Genomic DNA, 18,757 nt, shown 5'->3' with positions numbered 1-18,757 from the left:
ATGGAAGACTAGTGTTACAGGACATCTCATTTATAGAGGAGTTTTCTGAAGAAAAATCCTTGGAAATGTTTTTGTTGTTGTTGTTTGTTACCTCAAATTTTCTGATTACTGTTTAAAAAAAGTTTAGAACACTTGTAATTAAAATAGCTAAATAAATCAATAAATGGTTCTTTAGAAACCTTTCATCTGTAAATTAAAACCACCTGTTATTTCAGATTAGATAATTTCTTGTTTAACATAAGGAACCTCGGACATTTACTTTTAGACAAATAAAATAACCTGGAAACTTGTACATTTTTTAAGTCTGGTAGATTATTACTTGATTGTTCAAGTTACCTCAAGGAGAAGTGCACTGTTTAAGTGATAAATAATAAAATAAGGTGACTAAAATGAAAATATTATATATTTAACATTTGTTCATTGTTCATTCAGTTTTTTAAAGTATCTCTGTATCGGCAGATACTCAAAATCAGATGACTTGGAATCGGATCAGGGCCAAAAAAAACCTGATCGGGACATCCCTAATAATAATAACAACTAGTGTGTTGCCCCCCGTGATCCACAGGCTCTAGATTGGGTAGTGTTTATAAATAGGTGGCTGGCATTTTTTTCAAGGGTGGGAATACATTATGCAACATTTCTATAATCATTTGGAATGGTGTGTGAATCCAGAATGTAATTATCAATGTCCATCGTTCACTGTTGTTATGTAATATCCATAATTTCTCCAAAAATAATAGTGCCATCAACGTTCTGTTTTGGTAGTGTTCATCCTTTACCTGAAATACATAAGCATACCAAATGTCAGCTCTCCCCAGTTTGTCTGGGATTGAAGCTATACACATGCATGCACATTTACACGTACACAGAGGCCACTTGGCTTTTAATATATAGATAATAATAATAAAACAATAATAAACCACACGAACTGGTCAGTTTTATAATGTATTTTGTTTGGAATGTTGTTGCTTGGGGAAGGGTAAGGAGGGTGACACTGGGCGATGCAGGGGAGGAGGACACTTTCCCTGAAGGTGTACATGCTATCTTAAATCAAGTTCTATTGGAGAACTTTTAATAAAGGTTTGACAGCAGTCATCATAGTGAGGTCTACACTGCCACATTTTAGTTATGTTTAAAGATTTTTCAGTGTTATTGACTAGTTTAAAATATTTAACAAAGTCATCAAAAGTAATGTTACATTACTGTGATGAAGTAATTAAAATACTCACATTAATTATTCCATTTTTAATGGTGTAACTAATAATCTGTAACCTATTGTATTCTATAAATTCCCTTCCCAACACTGAGTGCTACCATATGGTTGTGTGGAATTGACATTGATCACTTCTTAACGAGTTTGCACTTTCAAGGTCTGCCAAGGTCAAAACGTCATGTGACCAATCAAAAGTGTTTAATATTAACACAAAAGAGGAAGAAGTAAGACCCATAAGTCCTAGTTTCGTAAGTCCCAGTCTCACCTTTTTTTGTGATACCATCACAAAATACATTATTTTCGTGACACAGTCTAGTTTCAGTCACTATTTTCAAACCTAACCCTCACAATAACCCCAGTGCTCTTCCGCCCATTGTCACCCCAAATTTCATGATACCATCACAAAAAAATAAATAAAAAAATAAAAATGTGATACAATCACGAAAATATAACACTTTGACATAACACTAAGTACAGTATTAAATCTCTTTTTGTGACATCATCACGTTTTTGCTGTGTGATCGGGTTGCCTATATTAGGTCTTTGGTTCTGGCGCTTATCCCCAGATTCTGAAACATCAAGCCGGTGAGAGTCTATGACTCCCCCAGGACGGGACACTAGTCCAACACAGGTCACTTCCCCAGATGAGGCTGCTATTTACACTCAACAAAAATATAAACGCAACACCTTTGGTTTTGCTCCCATTTTGTATGAGATGAACTCAAAGATGTAAAACTTTTTCCACATACACAAATATCACCATTTCCCTCAAATATTGTTCACAAACCAGTCTAAATCTGTGATAGTGATCACTTCTCCTTTGCTGAGATAATCCATCCCACCTCACAGGTGTGCCATATCAAGATGCTGATTAGACACCATGATTAGTGCACAGGTGTGCCTTAGACTGTCCACAATAACATATATTGTGGGAAATATTTGAGGGAAATGGTGATATTGTGTATGTGGAAAAAGTTTTAGATCTTTGAGTTCATCTCATACAAACTGGGAGCAAAACCAAAAGTGTTGCATTTATATTTTTGTTGAGTGTACCACTAGATGGAAGGAGATAATGTGGATTAAGTTTTTTGTCCAAGGATACAGACAGGTAGCATGAGCAGGATTGGAACACAGGTCTACATATTAAAGTCTCTCTTTTATTTTGGACTTTAGCGTCTCTCTGTACTTTTTTGCACACAGGCTTTTAAAGTCACTGTTTTTATAGGTCTTTAGGTTTTTATGAATTTCATAGGGCAGGGGTGGCCAAGTTCGGTCCTCGAGAGCCACATTCCTGACACTCTTAGTTGTCTCCCTGCTCCAACACACCTGAATCCAATGAAAGGCTCATTAAAAGTCTGCTAACGAGTCTTTCATTGGATTCAGGTGTGTTGGAGCAGCTGTCTAATGGGGTCTAATAGACATGTTGATGGTTTGGAGGAAGTAACTAATGAAAATAACTCAGACAAAACAATCGGAGAGAAAGAGTCTAACCAAATACTGGCATCACTGAAAGCAGCCAAAGAGAATGACATCTCTTTGGGATGGTTATGAGTAATTATTTCTCTAATAGTTAAAATTTTATTAGCAAAGAAAGTCATGAAGTCATTACTAGTTAAAGTTAAAGGAATACTCGGCTCAATAGAGCTCTGACTCTTTGTCAGCCTGGCTGCAGTGCTGAAAAGAAACCTGGGGTTGTTCTTATTTTCTTCAATTAGTGATGAGTAGTAAGATGTCCTAGCTTTACGGAGGGCTTTTTTTTATAGAGCAACAGACTCTTTTTCCAGGCTAAGTGAAGATCTTCTAAATTAGTGAGACGCCATTTCCTCTCCAACTTACGGGTTATCTGCTTTAAGCTGCGAGTTTGTGAGTTATACCACGGAGTCAGGCACTTCTGATTTAAGGCTCTCTTTTTCAGAGGAGCTACAGCATCCAAAGTTGTCCTCAATGAGGATATAAAACTATTGACGAGATAATCTATCTCACTCACAGAGTTTAGGTAGCTACTCTGCCCTGTGTTGGTATATGGCATTGGAGAACATAAAGAAGGAATCATATCCTTAAACCTAGTTACAGCGCTTTCTGAAAGACTTCTACTGTAATGAAACTTATTCCCCACTGCTGGGTAGTCCATCAGAGTAAATGTAAATGTTATTAAGAAATGATCAGACAGAAGGGGGTTTTCAGGGAATACTGTTAAGTCTTCAATTTCTATACCATAAGTCAGAACAAGATCTAAAGTATGATTAAAGTGGTGGGTGGACTCATTCACATTTTGAGCAAAGCCAATCGAGTCTAAAATCACCCACTATAATTATCTTATCTGAGCTAAGCACTAAGTCAGACAAAAGGTCCGAAAATTCACAGAGAAACTCACAGTAAGGACCAGGTGGACGATAGATAACAACAAATAAAACTGGTTTTTGGGACTTCCAATTTGGATGGACAAGACTAAGAGTCAAGCTTTCAAATGAATTAAAGCTCTGTCTGGGTTTTTGATTAATTAATAAGCTGGAGTGGAAGATTGCTGCTAATCCTCCACCTTGGCCCGTGCTATGAGCATTCTGGCAGTTAGTGTGACTCAGGGGTGTTGACTCATTTAAACTAACATATTCATCCTGCTGTAACCAGGTTTCTGTAAGGCAGAACAAATCAATATGTTGATCAATTATTATATCATTTACTAACAGGGACTTAGAAGAGAGAGATCTAATGTTTAATAGACCACATTTAACTGTTTTAGTCTGTGGTACAGTTGAAGGTGCTATATTATTTTTTCTTTTTGAATTTTTATGCTTAAATAGATTTTTGCTGGGTATTGGTGGTCTGGGAGCAGGCATCGTCTCTACGGGAATGGGGTAATGAGGGGATGGCGGGGGAGAGAAGCTGCAGAGAGGTGTGTAAGACTACAACTCTGCTTCCTGGTCCCAACCTTGGATAGTCACGGTTTGGAGGATTTAAGAAAATTGGCCAGATTTCTAGAAATGAGAGCTGCTCCATCCAAAGTGGGATGGATGCCGTCTCTCCTAACAAGACCAGGTTTTCCCCAGAAGCTTTGCCAATTATCTATGAAGCCCACCTCATTTTTTGGACCCCACTCAGACAGCCAGCAATTCAAGGAGAACATGCGGCTAAACATGTCACTCCTGGTCCGATTGGGGAGGGGCCCAGAGAAAACTACAGAGTCCGACATTGTTTTTGCAAAGTTACACACCGATTCAATATTAATTTTAGTGATCTCTGATTGGCGTAACCGGGTGTCATTACTGCCGACGTGAATTACAATCTTACCAAATTTATGTTTAGCCTTAGCCAGCAGTTTCAAATTTCCTTCAGTGTTGCCTGCTCTGGCCCCCGGAAGACAACTGACTATGGTTGCTGGTGTCACTAACTTCACATTTCTCAAAACAGAGTCGCCAATAACCAGAGTTTGTTCCTCGGCGGGTGTGTCGCCGAGTGGGGAAAAACGGTTAGAGATGTGAACGGGTTGGCGGTGTACATGGGGCTTCTGTTTAGGACTACGCTTCCTCCTCACAGTCACCCAGTCGGCCTGCTTTTCCGGCTGCTCGGGATCTGCTGGAGGGGAACTAATGGCGGCTAAGCTGCCTTGGTCCGCACTGACTACAGGGGCCTGGCTAGCTGTAGGATTTTCCAAGGTGCGGAGCCGAGTCTCCATTTCGCCCAGCCTGGCCTCCAAAGCTACGAATAAGCTACACTTATTACAAGTACCATTACTGCTAAAGGAGGCCGAGGAATAACTAAACATTTCACACCCAGAGCAGAAAAGTGTGGGAGAGACAGGAGAAGCCGCCATGCTAAACCGGCTAAGAGCTAGTAGCTGCGCTTAGCTAGCGGATTCCTAAAAACACACAAAGTGAATAATGTGTAAATAATTTAGAGGTGATTCAGCAGAGGGAGTGCTTTAGTTAAGGCACGTGAAGATTACATTGTGAAACAAATCATTATCTAGTTAACTAGATCAATCTAACTGCGCAGATTAAACAGCTAACATACAACAAAACACTGCTGTGCTCCGGAACAGGAAGTGATACAATACCGCAGTGAGAGCCAACCACCAGCCAATCAAAATATCTTGATTTACATCCACTATCTAGTGAGATATGATTTTTAACAAAGAAATCACATTTTACATGGCTTTGACCCCTACAAATAACAAAATACATAATATTACAAAAAGCCTCATTCTCACTTGAATTGTGATTTTCCCACAATATTGCTTGAATAGGTTAAGGGGTTTTCTGGGAGAGGGGGTTCTTATCCTCAGAAATGTTCTTACATCAGTCATTTGTTCTTACGCCACTGATCACAATGGTCTTGGAATTTCACTGACATACAGTGTTCTTGGGGCTTCATCCAAAAATATAATTTCTAGTCTTCGTCGTCATTCCCATCATCATCATTTTGCATCATAGCCACAGTGTTTGAACAATTATTGCAGCTGCATATCTCTATGCATTTCAGGCCAGCAAGTAGACATGGACATTTCCTACCGTCAATGCAGTTGGCATCTTTACAGTTACAGTACAAGTGGGTCAAATCTCATATTTCCTTGGGAGCTGATTCCTTCTGATTTGTCACACACTGCAGGTTTTTATCTGATTTAACCCAACCATATGTTGTGGGATCTCTCTTCTTAGCATTGCAATGTGGTTACAACACCAGATCATCGTCTGGACTTCGGTCTAAGAGCATGCTGTCTAAATGCATCATCAGTTGGAGGGAGGGATGACACTAGTTTTCAGTTGTGGATGATAACATGAAGTGCAATTTGTCAAGAGTAGCATACGATCTGCCATTGCGAACCTTCCCATACATCAAAAGGAGGAGCTCCATAGCAGCATCAAGTCTCTCATCATCTGGACAATGGAATTCTGTCAGTCCCTTAAGACCAAGGTAAAAACCTCAAAGTTTTTACCTTGGTCTGTGACCATTTTTTTCCTGAATTCTCTCAAAATCAAATCACTTTGGCCTTGGTTGACCTTCAAACATTCCACCAAGGGAGGTTATTTTGTCTGCATACACTACATACAGACAGACACACAGCAGCAAAAGCAACACCTTCACATGCACTACCAAGCAAAGGTTGAATACGTCTTCCATCTTGAAAAACTACTTCCTGCACACTTGAGATTGGCTGTGTGAAATTTATGCATATTTTACTGTCAAACTGGGTTGTAATGAGTTGTGGCCAGTGTTACTTTGATAAAGTAATCCAATTACTGATTACTGATTACACCTTGAAAAAATAGTTGCTTTACTGATTACTCAATTGTAAAAGTAACTAAGTTAGATTACTAGTTACTTTTTTAGTTACTTTCCCCAGCTGCCGACAACAACCCACGTCAACATGACAGTGATACCTGTTTTGCCAAAACTCACTTTATAGTCACCCTTTCTTGACTTCAATGAAAATAAATACTTGTTTTATAAAAAGTAAAATAAAGACGTCTTTCTTGACCTCATATTTAACTGTTGACAGCACTGTAACAGTAAAACTTGCAATTTCAATCCTACATTGTTTATAAATATAACTATTAAATTCTAACATTTTTCTAACATTTAAATTCTCTCTAAACATTTTAGTTGTCGAAATTATTATTATTTTAAGCAATATTAGTAGTTGTAGTAAAAAACGGCTTCAAAACTGGACCTTTAATCTAGGGGTGTTGTGGGGAGGCACATCCCTGCCCTATGCCCTTTCCATCTGGATGTGCCCCTGCTTTGGCGTTTGAGCACAAAGAATGGATAACATTGATTTATGTAGAAAACAGGACCAGATTTACGAAAGTTTTATTGCGTTTTCACATCATGTGGTCCTCAGAAAGAGAGTTTAGGTGCATTTGAGTGGAAAATAGTGTTAGTTGTTGATGCATCGTGGAGGATTTTAACGAGACGATACGGAGCGGCTCAGCTCACAATTCTAAATAAAGGAGGGAAAAGAGTATAAAAATGTCTTTGTAAAGCTCAGTGCAGGTGTGCTGATCACCGTGCTTAAAGAGGTGAGGACGAGTCGAGCAGCTGCAAAAAACCGTGGATGAAAAGCTCACAGCTCGCTGAAAGTGGGCAGTTCAGTAAAACCCCGACCTCCTGCCCACGGACCAAGTTTAATGCTGCTATCGACCCACAATGAAAAATAATAGTAACGCACAGTGACTTGGAGAAGTAACTTTAATCTGATTACTAATTTGGAAAGATTAACGCGTTAGATTACTCGTTACTAAAAAAAGTGGTCAGATTAGAGTAACGCGTTACCGGCATCACTGGTTGTGGCTTAAGTTAAGACATCATTAAAAGGCCTTTGATCAAGGTTCTTCATTTTCAAATTGCTCCCAGATGCACAGCTGAGTACCATGCATGGCAGCACCCTAACCTGGTGGTTTGATTGTGACTGTGAATGGGTGAATGTAAGCTTTCACTATGAAGCATTTTTGAGCACATGCCTCAAGTGTTAAGAGTCAATCCTTGATGTAATCCCACCTGCATTTTGAACTCATCTGTCATGCCTATTGCACATCTCATGAGGGTGTGTCTGAAGTGGAGTCTGAATATTTATGGTTGTTTATTATAATTACGATCATTTCCACCCGCCGCATTTATCAAGATCACGTCAGGCGTATGCCAGAAATGGGCAGGTGCGCACTGCTTGATACATGTCACTGCGACTTTGGTGTATTTCAAGTTTACGCCGTAAATTTACGCCACAAGTGTCCAACATTGATACATGAGGCCCATTAAGTCCATGCTTCAGAGACTGCAAGCTGTTATAAAAGCCAGAGGTGGTGCAACAAAATACTAGTGATGTGTTGGAGCGTTCTTTTGTTTTTCATGATTCCATAATTATTTCCTCAGAATTGAGTGATTCCATATTTTTTTCCCTCTGCTTGGTCTAAAAAAGTAACCGTTACTGAATGCCACATTTTTTTTCCTGATTTCTTATAGTGTTTCTTAAAGCCAGATAGTTGCCATTTGAAATGACTTTAGTTTTGTATCATGTCTGTGATCTGCTTTTTTTCTACAAAATTAAACAACTGAATGAACATCCTCCGAGGCCGGTGATTCCATAATTATTGCCAGGGGTTGTAGAAGTGACATTGGCAGGTCTGCAGGTATGTAATTAAGTATCATAATGGCACAGCAGACACAGAGAAAGACAGCCCATTGCGCGAGTACTTGTACTTTTGTACTCAAAAGTAAATTTAAAAGTTAGTACTTAGTACTTTTACTTAAGTACATTTTTGGTGTACTACTTCTACTTTTACTTGAGTAAATATTTTGCAGGGTACTTCTACTTTTACTTAAGTACAAAACTTCAGTACTTCTTCCACCTCTGGTTATACTGTCCTTGTACCTGTCCTGCACCACCATCACATACTTCCCTGCCACTCTACACTTCCTGATACAATACCACAATTTTGGCACCCTGACATAAGCTTTCTCTACTTTCACAAATACTCAGTGCAATTCCTTCTGGCCTTCCATTTACTTCTTACTCTCACAGCAAACAGTCTCTGTACACTGAAAATAAGTTAGAGTAGTATTTACTTGAAAAAAAGGTTTTTTTTTTCACTCAGAAATTCCAAGTAAATTTTAAAAGATGCATAAAGATGCATCAATGGTTGTTTTATATACTCAGTGCAGGGGTGGTTTCAGTGCATATGGTTCGTGGTTCAAACCCCAACCCTGCCACATTTCTCCATGTAATGTGGAGGTGCGTCAGGAAGGGCATCCAGTGTAGAATTTGTGCCAAATCAACATGCAGATCCAAATTGGATCTCCTGTGGCAACCTTAAGTGAAAACAAGGGGAACAACTGAAAAGTTTTACTTTTTATGAATAAAGACAGAGTAAAATTCAATGAAAATATTCAATTGATAATTGCTAGTAAATGTTACTTGAGTTATTCTTTTACTAATAACTAATATATGCAAGTAAAATTTACTTAAGAATTCCCCTTGTAAAATTTACTTGGAATTTCTGAGTGATAAAACTTTCCTAGTTTTTTCAAATAAATATTACTCCAATTTTTTTTCAGTGTAGTGCCGTTTCTTGGCATAAACCATATTACTACTCTCAAATCTGCACCGAGTTTCTCAGCCTAGCTTCCACTCACTTTCCCATAGGTTCGTGTGGCTGATTAACTTTATGTCTCTGTTGGTGGAGCTTGACCACTGTGGTGTGGAATTTTGATTTGGGATCAGCATGTTTGATCTGGCAAAATCTATGCTGGATGCCCTTCCTGGCACAACCTTACTCAACTTCCCGGGATTTTGACCAGCACTCAGAATGCATTGATTTCTATACCCCATATGGATGAGGTTTTGCAAAATTTACATTGGACGCCCTCCCTGATGCTGCCCTTCTCATTGACCTGGAATTGGTATTGACAGTCAGAATGCATTTGTGTGTCACCCCATGCTACTGACTTAACACCACTATCTAAATGCAAACTGTTTATTATTTACCAGTGATCTGCTGATCTTACCATGGTGATTGTTAATGTGGCCACAATTCTCAGACAAAAATATCCACTGTCACAATTGTAAGAATAATTGTTTTGGTATCAGAAACAGGTGAGCAGATTTTCATCACATTTTGTAGAAGTAGTCCTTGGGTGAGTAACTTTAACTGACCAACTTTTGGAACAGATTGGTGAAAGGTCATTGTCAAGGTCATCAAAAATATACTTCAAAAACACTGTTCCAAGACATCTCTGCAACCAACAGGGCTGAACAGCAATTTATAGCAACCAGCTTCTTTGTTTGACTTGGTATAAGTGACGCCATGAAGACTAAAACACAATGGAAAGGTGTTACTATCGTTCAATAAGCACATTTATTATGTGCAAGATGCACATTTAATTCTTTTTTACTTTGTTCAAGACTACAAATATTGCTATGTTTGTCAGAATAGAAAAATGAAAAGTTTATAGTAAGACATGACAAAAGCTCTTACCTTCCATTTAGCTCGTGCAAAGTTCTTCTCTATTTGTGCACATACATTTTCCTTGATATTCTTATTTGAAGCTGCACCTCCCGAAATCCTGTTGAAAAAAAAAAAAAAATCAGGAAATGCACAAGGGTGATTCTTTAACTACGGGCACTATTGGCCTTGTAAATGTAATTTCCACCACACCATTGCCTTACAATATAAAGCGCCTTGGGGCAACTGTTTGTTGTGATTTGGCGCTATATACATGTGCTCTGATGTCACTGTTTATCTCCATAGAAACTACCCAAACAATCTTTCATACAAACTGTTTAAAGGGACATTACAGTGTTGTGGTGGAAATTACGGCAATAGTGTGGGACAACTACATTTTGTTTAAAAAAATCACAACAGTTGTATGACATTGAATACCCCAATTATGTTTTGATTATTTTACTGATATTTTATTCAGAGATATTTTAAAACATTAGAAAAAAGCTTTTCTTTACCATTCATTTTTATCATTGAAGATCAAAAGTCTGGGTGTGGGACAAGCACAAAATGGCAATATTTGCATATAATGATGCTGAAAAAAGGTGAAAAAGTCATCATAGACTAGTAGAACAAATTTCTTAACCCTGTTGGGAAAGTGTAGGAACACGGACCCACAACAGGGGGCGCAAATGAACGGACAATGGAATAGGTCAAATAACAACACTTTACTGTTGCGAACGTGCACAACAAAAACAACAAATTACAACAATGGACAAAGTTCAATTCACAAAGGTGTCGTGTGGGCAGGCTCGAAGATAGGAGACGCCTCTCCAAAGTAGAACCAGAACCACACGGTTTCCTCCGCCACAGGACCCCGGGAATACTGGAGCCGCCAAGTTCCGAACTCCCAGGTGGCCACTGCCTCCGCGTGTCGGACCTGGTACTGCTGGCGAGGAACAAGAACACAATTAAACGTGGGCGCGTTTGCACCCAGCAACCTGCACGGCAGGGAAGCTACCTCCACCTCTCGTTGGAGAAAAAAAGTCTGCAATCACTCACAAAAATCACAAAGGTTACTGTCAAGCAGTCAGCTGAGATTATTACCTTCCAGGTAGAACGATATCTCGGCGATGAGGTGGAGATGCCGTCCTGCTGATATACCCCAGTGATAATTGCCGTCAGCTGTCTCAGGTGATGGGTGACAGCTGTTACCGAGGCAGCTCCTGTGGGGCGGCGGTGCCCTCTGGTGCCTGGAGCCCGCACTCCAGGCAGGGCGCCCTCTGGTGGTGGTGGGCCAGCAGTACCTCCTCTTCAGCGGCCCACACAACAAACACACTTTCATTGTAAAGATAACTATAAAAGTGGGAAATTTCCCCTTTTTTCTGTTTTTCATATAATATGATCAAAGGACATAATAAGTGCCCGTAGTCTAAGAATCACCCACAAATTCACAACAGACCTTTGCGATTTTGTGCATACAGTATGACTCAGTTCATTGTCCAACGTATCAACTGATTTAAACAAACAAACAAACAAACAAACAGACAGACAGCCAATGCCTACATATGCTTTCACAATATGTTTCATCAACTTCTGGTTTTACCACTGTGACAATCAATTGGTTCAAAATTAGGAGTTGGGGACCTCGTAATAAGTCATTAATTCTTTGCTGAAGTGGAACAGTTATGACAAAATTTAAGTGATAATGCAAAATGAAGCATTGCTTGACCAGAACCACAGCTTTCTTTGTTGGGATATTGCAGAGAAGATCATTATGTACCTTCACCTACATTTGTATCTTCACCGCTTAGGGCCCCTTCACACATAGTGCGAAGTTGGACGAAGTGCACACAGTGCACATGACGCAGGAATTGAGTGCAAAATGTGTAACGTCATCCCTGTCGCCTCGTTCACCTGTTGCTACAACTATTTGCGCACACAAGCACCTGAAAGACAAAGTGTGAGCTGTGCGAACCCATCGCATTTCTCACGGCAGGTGTCGGCCAAATTCCAGGTGACACACACAAACCACTCACATGACACTTAGAAAATGAGTGGCCAGTTGCACTCTTGTTATGACAGCAGAGTGCAGATGACCACTGTCATACTGGGAGATCCACTGTCATACTGGGAGTGAAATTTGTCTAAGTTCCACACGACTGTGGAGTTACCGAGATGTGGCGTGCTGTCAACTTCCAAACCTACTGCCAGTTTTTAGTATACAAATAATGAATGTTCATGAGTTCAATGGTTTGTTCCAGCTTTCACCGAAATAAATATTTGTTCCATTGAAAGAATGTAAAAACATTCATTATTTGTTTTATATAATGGCTAAAATAGATCCTTTTGAAATTATATTAATTTATAAACAACTGTGTACTTCCTCAGTGCAGCGAAAAAAATCATGTTTGAAATTAGTCCAGCTTTTCATTCTAACATCCCCCTAACAGCTCTTCATGCCTCCAGAGGGTTTACAGCACAGTGGATTTGTTTTGTGTATGCATATGTTGTGTACACACGCTCATGTGTGTGCACGCATGTGTTCGGAGAATTAGCACCGTCAATTAGCTCCTCCAAATCATCGTCCATCAGCAAAACAAACTCTGTATGTTTAGCTAAATGCTGCCTGCACTAGTGGGCGGGGTTTGCAGCATGCAATGGTACCAAATGTATGGAACCAAATTTGCATGCTAAATGGAACCAAATTGCACTCTGAATACAACAATGGGACGAATAATCCATGTCACGTGACATACAAAGCGCCAATCAAATGACAAAGATCCACTCAACCATTATATAAAAGATAGTTTCTTCATGCAGTGGACAGGAAACAGTCTGCATCATTTAAGAAACCCATGATTTTTATGGAGGACAATGCTTCATCACATGAATCCAGGTACTCCAGGGCTTGGCAAGCCAGCAAAATCTTCAAAGATGACAGAATGATGATATGGCTTCCTTCCGCCTTCCTTCCTGCCACGTGATCTTGTCCCCCCAATACGGAGTTCACACAGTGTATAATTAGACATCTGTTCAATTATATTTTACTTTTGTTTGTTGTTTTGTTTTTGTTTTTTTGTGGGGGGGGGTTATTTTCCCCACAAGCAGAATGCTGACAAGACAAAGCATGGCAGTGGTAAACGTTGGATAAATGGAGCACTGCAACGCTTTCAGCTTTTCAAATAAGTTTAAATAAGTTTTTCTTATTGTAGGGACAAGGCGCTGGGGTTCTCTGGCTCACGGTGAGTAACACACCAGGAGCAGACAAACATCAAGGTACTTCTATAAAAGTGTATAAGTATTTTCTAGATGCCGTAAAAGTATTTTCTAGATGCCGTTTTCGAAAATAAGGGTGTCTTATGTGGATAAAAGTTTTTTGTCAGGCTGTCATGATAAATCAGGTTGAAACCACATAACAAGTAAGACTTTATATTTACCCATTGTGTGAATGTTTTAATGTTTGAATGGTTGCATGAGGACTGTAGCTTTAGCTGCTGAGCCAATCAATGGACAGCAGTGGGTAAGTGTCTCCCTTTTGTAAATGGTCCATTATTATGGTAAAAAAGTGGTACGTACGGGTCGGTTACTTTGGTATCTGCCCCTAAATCTGAATGTGGAAATGCACAAAACAGCATTCCGTGCTGCTCAATGGAAATGAGGCTCTATAGACAGACAAAGACACGTACACCCATACCTACAGTCAATTTAAAGTTTACAGTTCAACCAACCTGCATGTCTTTGAAAGTTGGAGGAAGCCAGAGGGAACTCACGTGAACACGGGAGAACATGCAAACTCCACTCAGAAAGGACCAGGTGGAAAATGATTGCAGGACCTTCTTGCTGTGTGAATGCATTTGTCTGTCTATATGTAGCGCTGTGATAGATTGGTGACTTGTCCAGGACCCTTGATTGGAGTAAGCAGGTATAGATATTGAATGAATCTTCTTCTTCTTTGGCAGTCCAGTCTCAGGAGACCATCTGTGCGCCCCTAGGAGTGATGCTTCTGTTATGACTCCTGATGTGGCTTAGAAGTCCACTCCTTGATCTGCATGCCCTGTTGCATACAGTACATATGTGGTGTATGAATGGGGGTGCATTTGTCACTGCATTCATCCTGTTTCTCCGCTTCTCTGCTACAAGTTCTCCGCATTTTTTGTCTGCCTCTATGGCACCCTTATACACTGTCCGGCGCCAGGCAGCTCTGTCCTCAGCCTGCGCTTCCCAGGTGTCTAAAGAGATACTGCATGCTTTCAGATCTCTCTTACAGGTGTCCTTGAAGCGTAATGCAGGACAACCAACTTGTACTTTTGTGTGCAGTAACAGAGCCCTGTTTTCCCATACCCTCTGGGTTAGTCTGGCCATCGTAGTATTAGCCTTACCAAGCCGCTTGTCAAGTTCAGTGTCTAGTGACAAAGTGCTGGTAACTGTAGAACCCAGGTAAGTAAAGCTGTCCACTGTTTTTAAGGGCATGTTATCTATGGTAATAGTAGGGGATGTGCTTACCCCTTGTGCACAAATGCAAGTTTTTTCCAGGCTTACAATAAGTCCAAATTTCTGACAGGCAGTGCCAAAACAGCTGCTTAGTCTCTGAAGAGCAGCCACTGTGTTGGCTACAAGTGCAGCATCGTCTGCAAAAAGCATTTCTCGTATGAGAACTGTCCTCACCTTAGTCTTGGCATGAAGTCGTGCAAGGTTAAATAGTTTCCCGTCGGATCTTGTATGTAGATAAACACCATCGGTGGAAGTGCGGAAGGCGTGCGACAGAAGTATGGAGAAGAATATTCCAAAAAGTGTAGGTGCTAGCATGCAACCTTGCTTTACCCCGCTATTGATGGAAAATGAATCTGAGCAGGTTCCATCATACAAGATTGTTCCTTTCATGTTGGTGTGGAATGAAACCACCATACCACAAAGTTTTGGTGGGCAGCCAACCTTCTTTAGAAGCTCAAATAGGCCCTTCCTACTGACTAGATCAAACGCTTTGGTCAGGTCTATAAACAGCATGTACAAGGGTTGGCCTTGTTCTCTGATCTTTTCTTGCAATTGACGTAGGGAAAAAAACATATCTGTTGTAGACCTTCCCGCCCTAAAACTGCACTGAGATTCTGGATACACACGATCGGCCAGGATTTTTAGTCTGTTTAAAAGGATCCAAGCAAACACCTTGCCCACTATGTTCAGTAGTGAAATTGTTGTTGTTGAAATTGTTACAATCCCCGCAGTCTCCCTTGTTTTTGTAAAGCGTCACTATGGTGGCGTCCCACATGTCTTGAGGGACAGCCCCCTCCTCCCAACAAAGACAGAGTAATTCATACAGTGGTTGAAGTAGGGGTGGTTTCCCACACTTGATGGCTTCAGGTGGTATGTTGTCACTACCTGGTGCTTTCTTGCATGAGAGGGAATCGATGGCTTTACTGAGTTCTTCATTAGATGGCAATTCGTCTAGTTCCTCCATAACAGGGAGATCATCCATATTGTTGAGAACGTCATCTGAGACTGATGTCTCCTGTGAGTAAAGCTGCGAGTAGTGTGCCCATCTAGCCATTTGTTGCTTACACTCAGTGATCATCTCCCCTGACAAGGATTTCAGAGGGGCAGACTTTTTCACAGTTGGTCCTAGAGCCTTCTTGATGCCACTATACATCCCTCAAATGTCTCCGGACTCGGCGCTTCACTGAATCCCTTCACATAGTTGCCGCCAGAAGTTATTAGCACACTCTCTGGCAGTACGTTGCACGGTATTGCGGGCGCTCCTAAGTGCTGTGAGTGTCTGACTACTGGAGCAGGCCTTGTAAGCTAAGAAGGCTCTGCGTTTGACCTCAATTATAGGCTCCATTGTGGAAATATGAGCACTGAACCAGTCCTGACTGGGCCGACCTTTCTTGCCAAACGTGGTAAGTGCTGTACTGTGGATGACGACTTGCATGACCTTCCACTTTGTTGTTGCATCGGGGGAATGATGTGGTTTTTGACGGAAAGCATGATCTAGCCTAGACACATACTCAGTGACTTTATCCGGGATTGACATGTGTGCGACATTTATGTAAAGTCGACCTTTTGCCTCAGAGCGATGTTGAGTTCAAGGGGAGGTGATGGTCTAGTGGTTAAGGTGTTGGGCTTGAGTCCAGAAGATCATGGGTTCAAATCCCCACCTGACTGGAAAATCACTAAGGGCCCTCTGGAAAATCACTAAGGGCCCTTGGGCAAGGCCTTTAATCCCCTATTGCTCCCGGTGTGTAGTGAGCGCCTTGTATGGCAGCACCCTGACATCGGGGTGAATGTGAGGCATAATTGTAAAGCGCTTTGAGCGTCTGATTCAGATGAAAAAGCGCTATATAAATGCAGTCCATTTACCATTTCAAGGTCTTCGGCGTACTTTGCTACTCACAAGGGCATGATTGGTATCACCGTCCGCACTATGGTAGGTTCTGGTGAGAAGGACACTGTTTAGAGCAGTCTGTCTCGTGATTACAAGATCAAGCTGGTGCCAGCGGTGAGAGCTTGGGTGTTCCCATGACACTCTATGCTGTGGTTTGCACTCAAAGAAGGAGTTGGTGATGCAGAGGTTGTGGTAAGTGCACAGTTCCAACAACCTCTGTCGTTTCCATTCATCCTTCCTATACCATGGTGGCCAAGGCAGGTAGGCCAGGTCTGTGCCAACTCTGGCATTAAAGTCCCCTAGTAAGAACAGTGGCTCATCCTTTTGACAACTTGCAGTCAGATCATTCAGGTGCTCATAAAACTGGTCCTTAGTGTCTTCAGAGGCGCAGCATAGATGCTGAAGATATTGATAGGTCCAGTAGTAGTGCTGTACAATACATGAATGGTAAATGGACTGCATTTACGTATATAGTGCTTTTCCATCTGCATCAGATGCTCAAAGCGCTTTACAGTAATGCCTCACATTCACCCCAATGTCAGGGTGCTGCCATACAAGGCCCTCACTACACACAGGGAGTGACTAGGGGATTAATGACCTTGCCCAAGGGCCCTTAGTGATTTTCCAGTCAGGCTGGGATTTGAATCAAGGATCCTCTGGACTCAAGTCCAATGCTTAACCACTAGACCATCACCTCCCCTACTGAGGGAATGAATATAACTTACCTAATAATTCTGCAAGCAGTGTACTGTGTTCAAATGTAAAGAAGATGTGAGCAGGTCACAGGGTTTTTCTTGTCTTGCACCTTTTCCAATGAATCAAGACAGTCTGACTTTGCTGTGTCATTTAAATTCAGATTAAAGATGCAGCTCTTGGTTAATTAAAGTCTTGGTGCCATGGGTAAACCAGCTGCTGTGGAGGTGTCATGGAGATGTATGCGAGTGGCGTGAGTCTATTGTCTTGATGTCCCATGCTGGATGGATGCCTCAACTGGAACCCTTCCAGTTACTCAAGCTTGCTTGCTATCAAAGAAGGGTTGCTTACCATTCATGGTTTATAGCCTCCTGGGCTGTCAGTCTCTGGTCTTGATCCACTTCCATTAGATGAGCAACTAGACTTTTAGCTATTAGGAAAAAAACACCAAAGAAAAAAAACTCAAATCAAAACAAGGGGTAATTCAGCCATTGGGATATTACTGTCACATTTGATCACAATCAGGCATTGAGTTCTTCCAGAGTGTTTAGTCTAAGTATACCTGAATCAGAGATTTCATCCCAGTATGGAGAGTCAAACTCATAATCACCAGCCAAGATTTTCCGAAACAGGTTCTTATCATGGTTTTCATAATCATCATCATCAGTTTCATCATAGAAAGGCGGGTTGCCTGACAGCCTGTGGTAGCAAAGAAGTAAAGACTATTGAGAGGAAAATCAAACTTCATCTACACGGAACAAAAATATAAACACAACATTTTTCATTGGCTGAACTCAAAGATCTAAAAATGTTCTACATACACAAAAGACCTGTTTCTCTCAAATATTGTTCACAAATCTGTCCAAATCTGTGTTAGTGAGCACTTTTCCTTTGCTGAGGTAATCCATCCCACCTCACAGGTGTGGCACATCAAGATGCTGATTAGACAGCATGATTATTGCACAGGTGTGCCTTAGGCTGAACTACGTATGTCTTCATATTCATTTTTCAGTTTCAAGTGTAATTTATTGTGATTGACTTTGTTTAAGTCCACCACAACCTCAGGATCACAACTAAGGAACCAATCAAGGAGTTGGCGACCTCAGACAGAAATGTGACGCCTCCACTCCAAAGTCACAATTACAATAAGAGTCTTTCTCCTTTTCTCCTTGGACCAGAGTTCCTTATATGAGAAAGATGTTCTGTATAAGTATGTTTTAACTCCAACTTTGAAATGTTAATACATGGTCTTTACATAAGTTAGCCCTCAGCACTGAATTCTACATTTCTACAGATAAAAGCAGTGAATTAATGGATAAATGAAATCAAACCTTACTAAAAATATCTGACTGGAAAGAAATCTCTCTGTTATGACTGTGCATCTCATGAAAATTCAGTAAGGTATGTCTTCTTTAATACATTCCAATTCTAAGGTAGAACTCTACTAGTGTATACTAAGGTATATCTAAATATCTAAAAAAGAAGAGTAGAATAGAAGAGTAGAATAGAGTAGAGGACAGCCACTTAGGTGCCTGG

At 40.7% G+C, this 18,757-nt stretch overlaps 1 protein-coding gene across 1 annotated transcript in view; it reads right to left on the bottom strand.

The window, feature by feature from the left end:
* LOC117507433 (caM kinase-like vesicle-associated protein) overlaps positions 1-18,757 on the bottom strand; it is a 199,607-nt gene that overhangs the window by 1,999 nt on the left and 178,851 nt on the right. Inside the window, exons 8-10 of the mRNA XM_034167303.1 lie at positions 17,784-17,920; positions 17,573-17,651; positions 10,183-10,270 (exon numbers count right to left, since the gene is read on the bottom strand). Coding sequence (XP_034023194.1) covers positions 10,183-10,270; positions 17,573-17,651; positions 17,784-17,920 — 304 coding nt within the window. The remainder of the gene's footprint in view (positions 1-10,182; positions 10,271-17,572; positions 17,652-17,783; positions 17,921-18,757) is intronic.

The sequence above is a fragment of the Thalassophryne amazonica genome, chromosome 3 (assembly GCF_902500255.1).
Source record: "Thalassophryne amazonica chromosome 3, fThaAma1.1, whole genome shotgun sequence".
Lineage (NCBI taxonomy): Eukaryota > Metazoa > Chordata > Actinopteri > Batrachoidiformes > Batrachoididae > Thalassophryne > Thalassophryne amazonica.
This window is presented reverse-complemented; position numbering and strand designations above follow the sequence as displayed.